Here is a 16,394-nt window from a genome sequence, read left to right as displayed (position 1 = left end):
AATATGACTGGAGGGGTGTTGTCTATAATCTAGAGCATCTGTAGGATGTGCCCTATAGCAAGTGATCTCCAGACCAAGTTCTCACCAACTATTGGGTGATAGTGAAAAACTGCATAACCTTTATATAAAATGTGATCGTGTGCAAAATGCACTTACTATTATATGAAGCACATCATGTGTAAGCAAACTGAAAAAATGTAAGACACGGTTCATCTTGCCAAGAGGATCTGTGTGTTGTGAAGTCTTTAGACATTGTAGGCAGGACTCCTAAAGCCACACGTGACGTTTTGGGGTCGATTTTGTTGAATAAGTTTGCTCACATGGTACCAAATGCCAGGTACCATGATGGGTGGCTCACACTATCCCCAGCTACATGACACACCATGCTGAACTTGGTGGTGGGCGGAGAGTTGTTAAAACATTAATACCTTTAGATTCACCTGTTGGGCAATGCTTGTCAGAGTTATCCCATCTCTAGTTCACATGGTATCGGCTGTGATTGAGTCTATCTGTGGTAAATGAGAGCTTTAATAAACAAAGTCAGATGCCCAAGGTGGTCTGGCCAGCATCATTGATGGCTGCTGGAATGGCATGCCTGCTCTTGTATCCTCGGGGCTTCACCTTTTAGCCGGTGCTGGGATTCTTCTCATGACAGCTTAGGTCTTGTGTAAACCACAGGGACAAGGCCCATCCGTAGATGAGTAACACCCACTGGCCATTGCTAGGCAACCAATCAAGGTCTACTCAGATTAAAAAGGAATTTAAAAAAAAATGAATTTACCTCTTGGTAGAAGCGCAGGGGCGTAGATGTGGGATCAATTATCCAGTCACCGTGGGAGCAATGGGAAATACTTGTTCATTTACCAGGTATCTCTGGACACCTTCTGTCTCAGACCCTGTGCTAGGTGGAAACGACAGGCAGGGCCCATCCTCTTCATGAGTTTTCATTTCTATAGGTGGAAGACGATCGATACACGGCAAATACAAATATGCTTACACACGGTGATGAGGGTGGGGTGGCTCCTATATATAAAATTTATGGATGCAGCCAATTTAGAAAGAGGTGAGGAATTCCTAAATCTGTGCTCTGGGCAGGAAATAACAACATGTGTGTGAGCAAACGTGGTTGTGAGCCACCTTGCCATCAGAGCAGAGTTCCACAGTGCCAGAAGGCTATCGCTTGCAGTTCGAGAGTATTTTCCAAGTTGAGCGTTCCGCCTCATCGACACTTTAACTGGTTGGATCTGGTATTTTACATATAGAGGTCTTTACAGACTGCATTAAGAGATGAAGAGACTTGTCTGGGAACATGTATAATTTAAAGTTAATCTACACACACCCCCGAAAATGATAATAGGGTAAGAGGGTGTGTGTGTGTGTGTGTGTGAGCACATACGCACACGTGCGCTTGCACTTGCACTTATTTTCAGGCTTGTGTTTGGAAACCTTTCTCATAATGTATTCAGCAAATAAAAGAATGAGATGAAAACTGCAGAAAATTAACCTCTGTCCATCAGGGTTCTCTAAGGGAACAGCAGTGATATAAAAATATGTATTCAAGGGGTTGATTAGACTGGCTTACAGGATGAGGTCCGCAATGGCTGCCTCACACTTGAGAAACTGAGAATTTTTGTAGAAATTTTGTAGATTGAGAATTGGGTGGCTCAGCAGTCCCAGTCTGGCACTGACAGCCTGAAGGATTCCTGGAGAGCTGCCAGCCTTCAGTCAACATTGGAATTCTGAAGAAGTTGCTTCTAAGATCAGTGAAGGACTGCTGCAGCAACAGAGTAGATGGGCTTACCAGCAAGACTGAAACAAGCAGGCAAAGTTCCCGTCTATCTCCTTTTAATTGTTTCCACCAGAGGCTACTTGGATCTGGATATGGTTCTTCCTGCTGCAAACAATCTGATTAACGAAGTCCCTCACTGAACTGAACAGCACAGCTGCTCAGTGTTTAGCTGTTTCTAGATTCAGTCTAGTTGATGACCAAGATGCGCCATCATGACAGGATATTACATTAATATTTTAAAAACTAAACAATGAAATGTCTTCCCCTGTTGTTCAATTAGTTTTGCTTTTAACGGAGTTAAAAGAATTTAGTTTTCATCTTGGTCAGTAGAGATATATTTGCTAAAAACTGGAAAGAAGATCTGTAAGTTACTCTTCACTGATAATCCCTACTCCTATTAAAGCTCTACTGTGAAACCCTAGCATATGATTTTTAAGATAGCTTTTCTAATGATGGTTAAAACATTAACATTTTGGCAGCATGAAATGTTATCGAGTTTTAATGTAAATACACTTAAAGTTATATTTACCTCATAGCATTTTGCATAAGATTTAGAATATCAAAGAATAAAGGAGAGATTAATATTTCAAAATTAAATAATCCTTTGATCTCCTGGTACAGCTAACGAACAACTTCAGCAGACACTTAGACGTACAAATACGGATCATCAGGATTTAGATACACACAGGCTTGTGTTCCCACAGTACAGGAATCACAGTGTTTTGAAACTTTGTAACACGGCACTGTGAACATTTTGCTTTGAAACTATGTGATTTTCAAAGCATAATCCCAACAACTACACGGCAATGCCTTTTCTTAGTAGTGTGGATTCTTTATCTCACGCTGTTTTCAGTGCCGGATGTTCACTGATCCTATGTTGATGGTTTCTGTCCTCACCACAGTGCCTCCTGGGCTTATGAAGCTATGAATCTGTTTGGGGTCTGCAGGATGATATATCCCACTCCAGTGAGAAGTGTTTTGTCAAACAGAGGTCAAAGAGACATGATTATTTAAAAGTTCTGTTTGTTTTAAAAGACACTTAATACATGGACCATTTGGATTGACAGAGGCTGAAGGTGGACGGGACAACTTTTATAAAAACCACGTCTTCACTGGTTTTCTTTGCACCTAAAGCTATCCTTGTGGTTCTGGTCCTTTGCTATTGTACGCTGGGATGAAACCCAAGGCGTTGAGCATGCTACACATGCAAGCTCTCTCACCCTGAGCCCCAGCCAAGCTGTTTTTTCCAGTTCTAAAGTTCAGGTTTGAGACTGGCATTCGCATGTGGTGATAACGTTTCTATGGTTGTGACATAGTCCTGTGGCCTCCTGGACAAAAATAAATTTTGAGATAAAGGGTTTTCTCGCTGACCTGAAAGAACTGGTATTTGATGAGTATTTGCCCCCAGCACTTAGAAACAACAAACAGAGAGCTGTCAGAGTTTTCCAGCGTCCTTGGTTTTCTCTTGCTCCTTAGGAATAACAAACCAATAAGTTGCAATTTGTATTAAACTCCCCTACCCCTTAAAAGCAACAGAAGTAAAGGAGGTGCAAAACCAAATTAGGGGCCATTGTTGTTCCCAAAGCTCTCCAGACGGTGTGGGCTGTGAGGGTAGATTTCGGAAGTGCCGGGAGATGGGATCAAGAGTTAAACCGTGTGGGTGTCACCATCCTACCACTAACTGCTCAGCAGTGAAATAGCTGTGCGCTTGCAGCACTGATCAAGACAGGGCCGAGGTTGCCTGCAGCCGGGGGCATTACACATCTGTCCTAGGGTCCAGCAAAGCAGCAGCTGTCCTGGGTACACCAGCCCTTATCCACATACTCTGTTCTGGATCCCTTCATCCTTCCTTCCCCTCTCCCCTCTTCATTTTTATTGTTTTTAATTGTTTTGGTTGAGGGGGTGGAGGGAGGGAGGAAGGGAAGGAGGAGAGAGAGAGAGAGAGAGAGAGAGAGAGAGAGAATGAATACCTCAGCAGAGATCTTTTAACATCTGCATGTTAGAAGACAAAGCAGAGAGACAATTTTAAAATCCAATCCCCAGGAAAGCAATAGAGAGAGAGCCCTTGCTGGCTTCGATGCTCTGAGTTATAAAATATGATCTTAAAAGCCAAGGGCCGAGCAGATGGGAAAGCAGTTCCCAGACACCGTTTTTCCACAAGGATAACTTGCAAGTCTATATTTAGATCCACTCTCCTAATGCTAACGTTGAGGGTTGCCTAGGACTCTGCATTTTTAATAACTATTCCGGTGATTTTTATTTTTTAGATGTATAGTCCTAAAACCATAACCTGGTAAACGCTAGCTAGAATGTAGGCTGCAAGAGTGTAGGAAATACCTTTGATCACAAGCAGCATAAAGCAAGGCATGTATTGGTTTGTTTTAAAGAAGTTGAGGGGAATTAACATCCCCAGGAACAGTGCACTATTTCTGACTGGGTTAAATGTGAAATATTAGTTATTTTATGAAGTGCAGAGCTGCTGTGGAAATACATAATTACCCGAGCTCTGATGGGCTTGAATTTGGAGGATGGCATAGGAGGGAAATAAAAAGCCCATCTGCTTTGTTCCCAGGGACGACTTGAACGGTCTCGTTCGGTAGCAAAATCCACAGCTGGAAAACCTTTATACCTGAGTGTGAATAAAAGGTCTGAGGATGGGGATCTATGGTTTGACAAGGGACGTGGAGTAGGCAAGGATGACTGGAGGGCATGTGGACAAGGAGAAGTGCTACAGTCACTCAGGAAAAAGGAAAAGGGCTCAGGAAGCAAAAAGCACCCCTGTGGTTGGCCTACAGCGAGCCGGGGTGTACATGTGGAAAACTGACTGCCTGGTGTCCGCCCTGAAGGGCACCAGTTCCTTAAATCAAGACAGATCAGCCCTCTGAGTCCTGAGGAGATGACTGCTTAGCTGTGGTGACTCTTGGCATGCCTCTCTCTTATGTCATTTTACGTCACACCATTTGTAGGTGCGATGGTGTGACAAGCTACTATAAGCATTGGCATTGAGTGTTTCTACATTTTGCTGTTCACATGCTGTCATGGTTTTTAGGATTCGTTTCATTATCTATCTATCATCTATCTATCTATCTATCTATCTATCATCTATCTATCTATTTTCCTTTGAAATGTGTGTGCCGTGTGTGTGGGCACCTGTAGAGGCCAGAAGAGGGCGCCAGAACCCTGCAGCTGGAATTACAAGCAGTTGCTTGCTGCCCTATTTGGGTACTGGAAGCCACACTCTTGGAAGAGCATCAAGTACTCTTAACTGATGAGCCAGCACAAACCCTGATTCCAAACATATCCATGTAACATCCTCCTGAGAATATTGCTATTTTTCTTTAAACACTATGGGCTTTAGGCAAACTTTTTGAGTGGGAAGCTTTTGTAGTTTACCGGTTTGCTGACTAGAGGATCGTGTCACTAAACCAGCCCTGGCCACAGTTGCTCCAAAGACTTAGCCCCTGTGTGTTTCTGTCTGACTGGTAATACGGAGATTGGAAGGTGCTAGAGTGTGGAACATCCTCTTTGACGGGATCAGGAGGTGAGAGAAGGACCGAAACCTAATATCCCTCCACGCAAGCCGATGTCAGTGTCTTTTCCTGTGACATTTCTTGTGGCGTGACATGGAGGAGCCCACATTCTGGGGAAATAGGTCACTATGCAGTTTGAAGAGTAGTTATGACACACAGGCTTCCATGAAGCCCTCTTAGGAACACAGCGAGTTCCGAGATGTGAACTGGTTTTGAGAAGAACCATCATCCTCTGTGGAACAAACACTCACCGGACGAATCACGTGCACAGGCTGTAAGTGCACACATGTCCATTTTCTTTGTGTTGTGCTTCCTTGCCGTGTGTTTAGTGCCCCTGTGGGCCCACGGTAGGAGCAAAAGCTTCCCTTACCTTTGGGTTCATCTTTGTAGAACCAGCTTGCTTCAGGGCTGTGAACAAAAATGCCAAAAGAGGTTTTTTTCTTCGGCCTCTTTCTCCATTTACGTTCACCTACTCACAAGAACGTGGCGTAGGAGACAAGAGTTGGGGCTTTGGTAACAGGCAGCAAGGAACTGAAGTCTGTGCCCACTATCTACAGTCCACGTTAACGTTGAGGGCTACCCACTTGCTTCTCAAAGCGTCCAGTTCCCTCATGTACAATGGAAACACATCTCCCTGGGTGTTGTGTTCAGTCATTTCAAAACTGCACAGGATTGGGGATGGGATCGGTGGCAAAGCATTTGCATGGCATCCCCACCCTCAGGAAAGTCCACAGAACCAGAAACATAAGGAGAGTGGATTAATCCCTGACCACTATCAGGCACTTCTTACTGCATTTCAGCCAACATCTAGCTGGTCCTACTGTTAGTAGGGCCACGATACAGATAACGATAGATTTACCAGTTATGTATTGAGAAAATGTCATATACTCCTATCTGTGCGAGGCAGTGCTCTCAGTCCAGGGGGACAGTTTCTGTTTTAAACATGACAATTCCCACAGAAAGAAATAAGGAATCCACAAAGTGTTATGCTCCGGAAGTGTGTGTTGCATGTTTATAGTTCAGATTCTAACGTTTTTAAATAAAAGTGCATACCATAATATGTTTCTAAAATAAATTCAGTTGGGTATTTCACAAATTTTAAAGGTATTTTATTTTAAAAATAAAATTAAAGGAGTTTAATGCATTTTCATGACCATATATCAGAATATTTTATCACCCTAGTAAGATCTTCTGTGCCCTTTCCTGTTTTCTCCTGCCCCCACCCTGACTCCTTCCCAGAGAGACAACCAATTAAATCCCTTTCTCTATGTGCTTTTTATTACCTTATTTTTTTTTACTTTTGTCCTTGGTACAGCAAAAATCAGTTATTTGTGTATCTTTTTTCCTTAAAGATTTCTTTTTAATTATATATGTGCATGTGTGTGTATATGTGTGTGAGAGAGTGTGTCTGTTTGCATGTGTGTGTGTGTGTGTTTGTGCACACATGTGTGAGTATGCAGGTATGTGTGGTAGCCTGGAGTAATTGTGCATGAGATAATTAATTTTTATGTGGTTTACATAACAAGGAAGAAATCTATGATGCACAAGCCTCTGTATGTAGTTGTAGACACAGGAGAGAAGGAAGCAGTGTGGCAATTAGCTGTGTACACACAATTGTATCCTTAAACAATCATATTGATTTTCCCAGTCTGGGAGTGGGAATCCAAGCTCAGTGGGGTGGCACAGCTGACCTTGAGGGGTACCCGTCTCCCCAGCTTTCAGGTGAGGCCTTTCTGCCGTGCCACGGTGCAGCTCTCCGTCAGCGCATCCACCATGGAGGAAGGTGGCTTGCTCCTGACCCACCACCCCTAATGACACCTCCACAGCCTCACCTCCAAATCCCTTCATGCTAGGCACCAAAGCGTCCAAAGTATGACTGTTGGAACAGGATAGTTCAGGTCATGATCATCCTCACAGCCATTAAACCAGGAGAACTGAATCAGAACAAGTTATACCCAGTCTGTTCTGGACTTAGCTTGGAGGGGAAAGGCTCCTCTAATTCCTGTGTAGAATTCATGAGGACACGTGTGGATTTGCAATAAGCGATGTGACTAGATTTGGGTTTCACTGCCAAAGACAGCACCAGTTTCGGCCTGTAATAAAAAACGCATTTGAAAAATGGCAAACATTTATAATAGATGTGTGGCTGGGTTTGAAGCAGCTCATTCCCTAGGACTGGTTTCCCTGGGTCTCGATGAACTAGGGCAGAACAAAGCACTTCCACAACAGGGCAGGTATTACAATACCTGTAATACCATCCTATGCAGCTACCTTAGGAGCTCATCATGTTGGGTTAAACAAGGGATTGATTTATATTGCGTTCTGCACGTAGAATCCAGACCGAGGAAATTCCCATGTCTAGTTCTGAGGCTTAAACCTTACAAGGTTTTGTCTGTGTGGGATTTACTGTGTAATTATGGTGGCATTTGAGTATATGAATGTGTGGCTCTCTCTTGCATGCACATGCACATGTCTTAGGAAAGAAAGCCTAGGGTTAGAGACTGAGCAAGAAGGATTCCTGTTGCATCTCTGTTCCTAGGACTAACAGTTCTATGTTGTGCAGAGAATATACACAGGACAAAGAAGTGTCCGGGAAGTCTAGAGAGCATCCTTGAAATCACAACACCTGCCAGGTCAGCTAGAATGTATAGAGAATATTATGAGGCAGAACATAAAAAAACATGGCAAGAAGTGTTGGTGATGTCCATTTGGGGATGGAAGCCCACAGGCGACAAAAGGATCCATGTTACTGATCTCTTTTCTCTCCAGCGAACAGCATGAGGCAGTGTACACCACACGTTCAGGAACCGTTGCGTGGGAATGACCCTATGACGAATGAAAGATGACCCACAAGAATATATGAGAGTTCAGTCACAGAAAGCCTGAGGGGGGCGCTCATGCTTCACTTCATGAGAAGTGAAACCCACGTAGGACTGTGGATGGGAGGCAGGTGTACCAGTTAGACATGGAGGCTGTTACGCAGCTTCTCCTGTTCTGATCGCTCTTCCACCAGTGTCTTTGAACCATCTCTGTCTGCTTCCCTGCTTTCTGTGGAGAAAGTGCATACGACTATCTTGATCCCTGCACAGATCCTACCACTGAGAAACCTGAGCTTGCGTAATGACACACTGGCAAACAATTTGACACTCCCACCAAACACTTTGACTCTGAGGTAGCTAGGCTCTGAAGGAGTAGCTAGAAAGAATTCCTGTCTGTGCAGGGTTCTGTTTGGGGAATTCAGGAGTCATTATGGTCACAGAACCTCCTCGCTGCCCTGCAGTGACGGGGGAGGGTGTGCAGAAGTTCCTGTTGTCAGTTAAGTGGGGGGGATTATTCTCGGGGAGGGGGGTATTCTCTTTAATAGAGCTTGTATGACAAGTCCTCGCCCTTCACTTTGCAGAACACTGAGGTGTATATCCAGGTATGCTGCATAATTGGTACATAACGCTGATATTTAATTGGCGACACTAAAGTAAACGTCAGTTAGGAACAGCAGTAGGTTTTCATCGAGAAAGTTGGGACTAGAGAGAGAGTCAGTGTCCCACAGAGGTACAGAGGGTGCTTTTATTTTAAAGGCAGTGTTCGGACAATACGTCCCGCTGCTTTGGTTAGCCTGGCAGCAATGGCAGAATGAGAGCTCCCTGAGGTAAGTCGGAGCAAAGCATGCTGGGAGCCTGTCCACACGTGACTGTGCTCTTCGGTTCAGTGGCAGAGGAGACGTCCAAACCAAGGATGCTCGAAAATTGCAGAAGCCTCCGGGTCTACAAAGTGTCTGGAGTCTAGGAAGGCCACAAAACAGTCGTGTGCTTTAAGGTTTAGGCTTTAAACAAAAAGTTTAACAACCCGTCGCCAACGGAACGAAGAGCAAATATACGTTCGTATATTTCTGTATAATTAGTGCTGTGCCATAATACTAGACGGTTAGCTGTAGTCTCACTCAGAGAAAGCATCAAATATTATAGTGGCCCCGCTCCACTCCAGCCTCCTTACTCACAGCCCAAATATTTCTGCTCCGAGGGGCCTGCACAGCTCTGGAACTATCCAAGCCGCTGGTGGAAGCATCCTGTAGCATTTAATCCTTACAGGCTGTCCCCCGAATCGCACTTTGTGCTTGCGCCACCTACTGTTCAAACGCTCTCAGTGCGGCTACTTAACAGAAAGCCTAAAAACTCTATTTGAACCGATTCTTTTCTAGCTCCATCGCTTTACTTGCGTTCTTCATAACTGCGTGTTTCTTAACAGCTGGAAGATATCTAACGGTGTAATTATAGTACATCTTCCTCATCCATCCCTAAGTTGAACATCTAGGCCGTTTCCATTCCCTGATTCTTGTGAGTAGAACAGCAGGGACTTGGATGAGCAACTATGTCTGTCTGCAGTGTGATGGAGTTCCCTCGAGTGGCATTGCCGGAGTGGCACCTCTTTGTAGACTTGTGAAGATGCTCCACACGGATTTCCGTAGTATCTGTACCAGTTTGCACTCGCACTAGCAGGGAATAAGTGTCCCTTTCCCAGCATACTTACCGGTGTTTGTGGTCATTTTTTTAATTTTTATTTTCTTGGTGACTCTGATTGGGGTATCTGCTGTGTTTTTGTATATGATGATCAGGCTAGAATAATGCCTCCCCCTTAGCCCCCAAAGTGTTTGATATAAAACATAACATGGAGTAGACAGGCTGTAAGTTCAGGATGAAATCAACCCAGGGGTTAAAAACCGAGAGCCTAGTGTCACATTGTCCTATCCCCTATGGTTGTGTAAAGACTCAACATACCCATCATCTTTGGAATAAGAGAATGTTCACTGGGCAGGACATCTTAGCACCCACGTTCGATTTTTTTGCAGTAGAATCAACCAGGGGGTCAGCCTCTGCCACAGCCCGAGAGTGAGGTAGAAACTCTGATTTCCTTCAGAATCCCTGATGGCTTGCTTCCACTCCTCCTGGATCAGAGATGACCCCCTCCTTTATAGAGAGGCACATGTAAGCATTATATCACTGTACTGCACATTTCATTCCACTGATGTATGTGCCTAGCATCAGTCTCGTCTCCACCACCGTCTGTCTGTGTGGAATAATAGGGAATGCAAGGCAAGGACAACAAAAACGTATGTTAACGTTCCTGCTGCTCATCCTGCCCTTCTGGTGTTCAGCTGAAGATAAATTATGAAAGTTACTTAAAGGTCATCTTGAATGTTCATAGCATTTCCCTTTACAGGGACTCTGAGAACCCACAAGTATTTTATAATACCAGGCAAGCAACTATGCAGAATCAATTACGTTCAAAATAAGCTGTGCTTAAAAACTTAGTCAGAGGGCTGGAGAGATGGCTCAGTGGTTAGGAGCACTGATTGCTCTTCCAAAGGTCCTGAGTTCAATTCCCAGTAGCCACATGGTGGCTCACAACCATCTGTAATGGATCTGATGGCCTCTTCTGGTGTGTCTGAACATAGCTACAATGTACTCAAACATAAAATAAATCTTAAAGAAAAAAAAAGTTAGTGCATGCTAAGTTTCAGGTATCTGCTGCCAATTGTCTGTCTTCCCAAAAATAAGTTCACCCTTTTGAAAGACGAAGCCAGAAACTGGACATAATTTCTGCATCTACACTCACACACACACACGTGATGTTTTATGTAAGTTCTGTACATTCTGTTCACAATCTGATGGATTCTTATTGTTTTCCAAAAATGGCGCGTTTTTTTCCTGTCAGCCACACGAGTTAAGAAAAATGCCTGACTGTTTAAATGTTTCCAAACCAAACTGGAGACTTGGCATCCTTCAGTGTCCCTCCCCTGACACCCGTGGTGGCATTTACTGGGCATTATGGAATCATGTGCTTCCTGAAAACTGGATCAGCTGATTCAGTTGCCAACGTTGACGCAATTCTCTTAGATACACATATGGTGAGAAAAATAAATAGAATCATGAGAGCTCACGCCCAAAGAATGTCTCCTAACTTCTGTCCCTGCAGCAACACAGACGTCCACACTGTGGCATCCCTCCTGAAACTGTATCTCCGAGAACTTCCAGAGCCGGTCGTTCCTTACGCAAAGTACGAAGACTTTTTGTCCTGTGCCACGCTGCTCAGCAAGGAGGAAGAAGCTGTAAGTCGATACCGCTTCTGCGCAACCACGTGATTGGGACTGTGGGCGGGGCTTTTTGTCTTCAGTTTGAAAGCTTTCTTTCCCCATCCTCGGATTGTTTTATTTTGTGCTGTGTGCTGACATCACACTGGATCTTCACGTACAGCCGCACTCCCGAGTTTGACCCTTTCTGATTAAAGATGAGGATACAGTTGAATACACTCTCCCCTCCATCCTCTAATGCTAATGGCTGCTGCCTCACCTTTTGATGCGGGGAAGGGCTGATGTCTGTTTCCTAGGTACCCCATCATCCCATAAATGACATAAAAGATGGCCCATGTATCAGTTGGTGCCTCTGCTTGTTTTGCTAAAACACTTTTTTTTTTGAGAAATTGAGGTGCAACTGTTAGAAGTATGTATTTCTGTATCTTTTAGTATATTCTCTGAGTTGTGCAAGCATGACCAGAATCTAACATTATAATACTCACATCTTTATTATCCAGTAACAAACCTCATCCCTTATTTTCTCATTTCTCCTCCTGGCACTTGCCACTTCCGATCTAGTTTCTTACCTCAGACTTACCCGTTCTAGACACTTCATTTACTTCATTTCACTGCCCAGTGTGTTCTTTGTTTTGTGACTCCATCTTCCATCTGCTCCTTAGTTCACATATCAGTATTCCGTTCCCTGTATTCCAAATTATATTTCATTTTCATCCATTCGCCAGGCAAAGGAGACTCATTTACTTCCTGTTATCTGGTTACTGAATGATGCCCCTGTGAATGTCCACGGGGTTTACGCTGACATATTTAACGTGTATCTTGTTTATGTATCTGAAATTTACAATTGCTGGGATACTAAACTTCCTATTAGGACCCCACATGATGGTCAAATCTTACCAGCAAACAGTGCTGTTCCCACCCTCCCCCCATGTCTGCCATCACCAACTGACATTCATGTGTGGCAGGCTCTCCTGCATGAGAAGTCTCTAAGCAGGGCCCTGACTGTTTTCTCCTCTGTTGCTTTGTGATGCTTGCATTTTCTTTGGAGAACTATCTAGTCACATCACGCTACGTTTTACTTGTCATCCTAACCCCTAAAGGGCTTGGTTCCAGGACTCCCTGAGAAGAGCTAAGCCTGTGGTATTTGTGTCTTTTACATAAAATTTTTGTATTGCTTGCACAACCTGAACGTGATGTGCATTTTAGGTCAGCTCTGAACACATACAGAAGCTAGTACAAGACGGGCTCACACATGGTAATGCGAGGGCCATTTGGGAAATGTTCTATACAGAAGTAGCTTTTTGTAGTAGTTTTACTCTACAGTTGTTAAATCTTCAGGTCTGGATGGCAACTACAATTGTCTAGTTGAGTTGCAAGTGTGGTCTAGGTACAAACTATTTGCAAATAGTTTCTTCCATTCCATATATTACCTCTTCGCTTTCCAGATGCTATATTTTATCAAAACTTTGTTTCAGCAGTTGTTTTCATTTTAAAGGAGCCTCACAGACCCATTTTAATGGGTCTTATTTCTGCCATTGCAGAAGCGTTTGATTCTGGAAGAGCGCACTGATTCGTTCTACACTGAGTTCCGAGGCTTTACTTCAGTGCTCAGGTTGAGATCAGCAAGCTGTTAGGAGTCTCTTCTTGTCTATGACGTGAGGAAGGGCAGCTTGCTTTTCTGCACACAGACATCCAGTCGTCTCAGCACTGTTTGTTGGAAAGTGTGGTTTTTCGTCACTGGCTTTCTTAGCGTTCAAGACCGGAACTGCCGCCACTTTTCCTAAATACCGTTTTGTTTTGAATGTTACGGTAGCTTCCTTTGTCCTACAGGAGAATGCTTGAGTAGCTGTGACATAGGCCATCTGTATAGTGAAACCTAAAATATACCTTACCACATAAAGGCAGCATAAGTCAGACCCCATTATCAATGACTTTTTAATGACCTTTACACATTACAATCATCAAAACTAGAGAAATTACTCCTTGTGAAAATCCCTTGAATCAGCTCTCCCATCTCTTTCCTCCCTGAATGCTGTAATGTAGACACGTACAGTGCAGGGAGGTATTCTCCAGCAGGTCTGCAGCTCTCTAGATTCCCGCCATGTTCAGGTGAGAAGGATGAACGCTATATCAAGGCTGTTTTGGTTTCTTGCAGATAACGTTATTGCAAACGAGGCTATTGTCTGTTTTCAAGTCAACTGCAAACGTTTTCGAAGTTCAAATAGCTTCACTTTCAAAACTGTTTCCAGAGTAGTAACTTCAGATTGCCCGACAGCTCAGAGGGCTGTCTCTAGGCAGCTGGTTTATTATGCAGGGACCGCATGGCAGCTCTGAGTGATGTGGTGTACTGGGCCACTGTCTTTGACTGAAATGTCATCGGGAGATATGTGACTGGACTTATAGAGCTACTTAAAGGATCTGTGCATCTTTGGAAATATTTCCAAACTGCTGGTTGAGAGAGTGGAACATTTCCAGGGCAGGATCGTTCACTGACAGTATGTTCAAATAATTACAGTAGCAGCAGCAGCCACAGCCACAGCAGCCACAGAAGCAGCAGCAGCAGCAGCAGAGCCCAAATGGCCATTTCCTAAGCACTCGAATTCCAAGACAAACACACATAACACAACACGTATTCCATCTCTTCTTGTTTGTGCTCAGGGCGTGAAGGAGCTAACGAAACAAGTGAAGAGTTTGCCAGTGGTTAACTACAACCTCCTGAAGTACATTTGCAGGTAAGAATTTTCCTAAACACAGCACTAAACCCGGCGGCATTATATTCAGCTTGGTGGTAATTTATATGTGGCGGGGAATTAAATAACCGTGAGCGTCTATGTTAGTCTCATGGAAAGTTAGTAAGTTTGACGAGGTCGTCAAACAGAGACGTCAAACAGAGGTCGTCAGCAATTGTTTTAGTTTCAAAGGAGCCTCACAGACCCATTTTAATGGGTCTTATTTCTGCCATCGCAGAAGCGTTTGTTCTGAGGCACCATACCTCGGTGATTTTAAAAAATGTCCCTTGTTCCCATACATTATTGGAGATGTAGTGCTCCAAGCTTCCATCAGAGCTGTTTGGGGAACGTTCCTGAAGAGCGACAGGCGGGCCTTGGGCCGAGGACTCCAGCTTGGGAAGTGGGTTCTATCGTGGACTATTTTCTTCTACACCTTCATGTGGACTATTTTCTTCTACACCTTCATGTGGACTATTTTCTTCTACACCTTCATGTGGACTATTTTCTTCTACACCTTCGTGTGATTTCTCTACCTTTTGGGAGTAAAACGCAGCCGTGAAAACAGAAACTCCTCACAGCTACTCTGAGGTTTAGGATCCTGGGCGCTGTGGCATTCGCAGAAGTTGTAAGTTAGTAGGAGTTCCCAAAGCTCCAACCTCTGTCACATCTCTTTGTAGAGATTGCTGTGTTTAGAAACGGGTAGGACCCTCAACCTCACACCTTCCGAAAGCAGGGAATGTCTTAAGCAACACATTTAAAAACACAGAAAGCTTTCATCCAAGAGTTTTCGATTCATTCCAGTTATTGTGTCAGGCAAGAGAAGGTTTACGTCCTCCTCGAGGAAAAGAGAGTAGTAGAGGCTTGAGTCTACCGCAAGTCTCTTTACACTATAAAAATCCTGCTCTTCAAACAATTAGGCAGATTTTTTAAGCTTTGTTTTTATAAATTCTTATGTATATATGTGATATGTACACATGCGATATGTACATGTGTTTATGTAACAAATGTGTGCCTAGTGGCAGCAGAAACCAGAAGACAGGGGATAGCCCAGGGCTGGAATAGTTGTGAGTCACCCAATGTGGGTGCTCAAAACAGAACAGTTTTCCTTCAAAAACCGCCCCAAGAATGCGTTATTTCATGCTGCTTATTCTTTAGCACATAATAAATTGGGAGGTATGTGCTTGCAGGTTTTCACCCCTAGAACTGACATGCAAGTTCCCATAACGTTTGAACTTAGGCTTTAATAGGCTACAATCAGAGCTCATGAAGTCCCCATGAGGACAGTGAGTCCTCCTGTGTGGAGTTGTGGAGGTTACCAGATTACCTTGTTACCATTCTCTCCCTGAAAGTGTGTATAAACTTAATATCCGAGGTGTTGGGAGCATGGTGGTCATCTTTTTTATTTCTGTAATGAAATATCCAAGCTAATCAACGTTAAAGAACAAAGGATGGATTGGTGTCCACTCCAGGGCATCAGCCAGTCTGTCCATTTGTGATTAGTCCCATCCCTTTGAGCCTGTGGTGAGGCCGGATAACAGGGAGGGACATGTGTAAAACCATTTGTTTAGTGACCAGGGTTGTTTTAAAGAGTCGGGTGTCTTTTACTGGAAGGCCATGTGTGGCCCCTGTTTACTGCATTTCGAATCACCGAGTTCTTCTTTTTTTTTTAAAAAAAGATTTATTTATTTATTTTATGTATATGAGTACACTGTAGCTGTATTCAGACACACCAGAAGAGGGCATCAGATCTCATTACAGATGGTTGTTAGCCACCATGTGGTTGCTGGGAATTGAACTCAGTACCTCTAGAAGAGCAGTCAGTGCTCTTAACCACTGAGCCATCTCTCTAGTCCCCCCCAGCCCCCGAGTTATTCTTCAGTTAGTACAGTGCCTGGGGCTTTATTGTTTCCTCACAAATGTTTTCAGATCAGCTCCAGTTGCTCAGAGGACAAGGACTGAAGGTTTTTCTACCGCTTGTCTTCCCTTTACAATATCTACATATCTATCTATCTGTCTATCTGTCTATCTTGTACCTATCTATCATCTATCATCTATATATCATCTGTCTGACTGTCTATCTATAGCTGACTGTTTTCTTTTTTTTTACATAGTGATTCTTTTGTATTGGTTGAGAATCAGTTGCAAATCGCATACATATTATGTTTGATGAAGTCCACTCCCCAGTTACTTCCCTTTAATTTCTCTCCTATTTCTTCTCAATTCTATGTCCTATATCTTTCCTCCTCCTCTTCCTTCTTCCT

The 16,394-nt window shown here is 43.7% G+C and overlaps 1 protein-coding gene across 7 annotated transcripts in view; it reads left to right on the top strand.

The window, feature by feature from the left end:
• Positions 1-16,394, top strand: part of Arhgap24 (Rho GTPase activating protein 24) — a 383,238-nt gene that overhangs the window by 348,036 nt on the left and 18,808 nt on the right. For all 7 annotated transcript variants that reach the window (NM_001393820.1, NM_001012032.2, XM_039091823.2 and 4 more), the window contains 2 exons: positions 11,290-11,422; positions 14,063-14,136. In NM_001393820.1, the coding sequence (NP_001380749.1) occupies positions 11,290-11,422; positions 14,063-14,136 (207 nt within the window). The remainder of the gene's footprint in view (positions 1-11,289; positions 11,423-14,062; positions 14,137-16,394) is intronic.

The sequence above is a fragment of the Rattus norvegicus genome, chromosome 14 (genome assembly GCF_036323735.1).
Source record: "Rattus norvegicus strain BN/NHsdMcwi chromosome 14, GRCr8, whole genome shotgun sequence".
Classification (NCBI taxonomy): Eukaryota; Metazoa; Chordata; class Mammalia; order Rodentia; family Muridae; genus Rattus; species Rattus norvegicus.
Note: the sequence above shows the minus strand (reverse complement) of the source record. Positions and strands in the feature narration are given on the sequence as shown.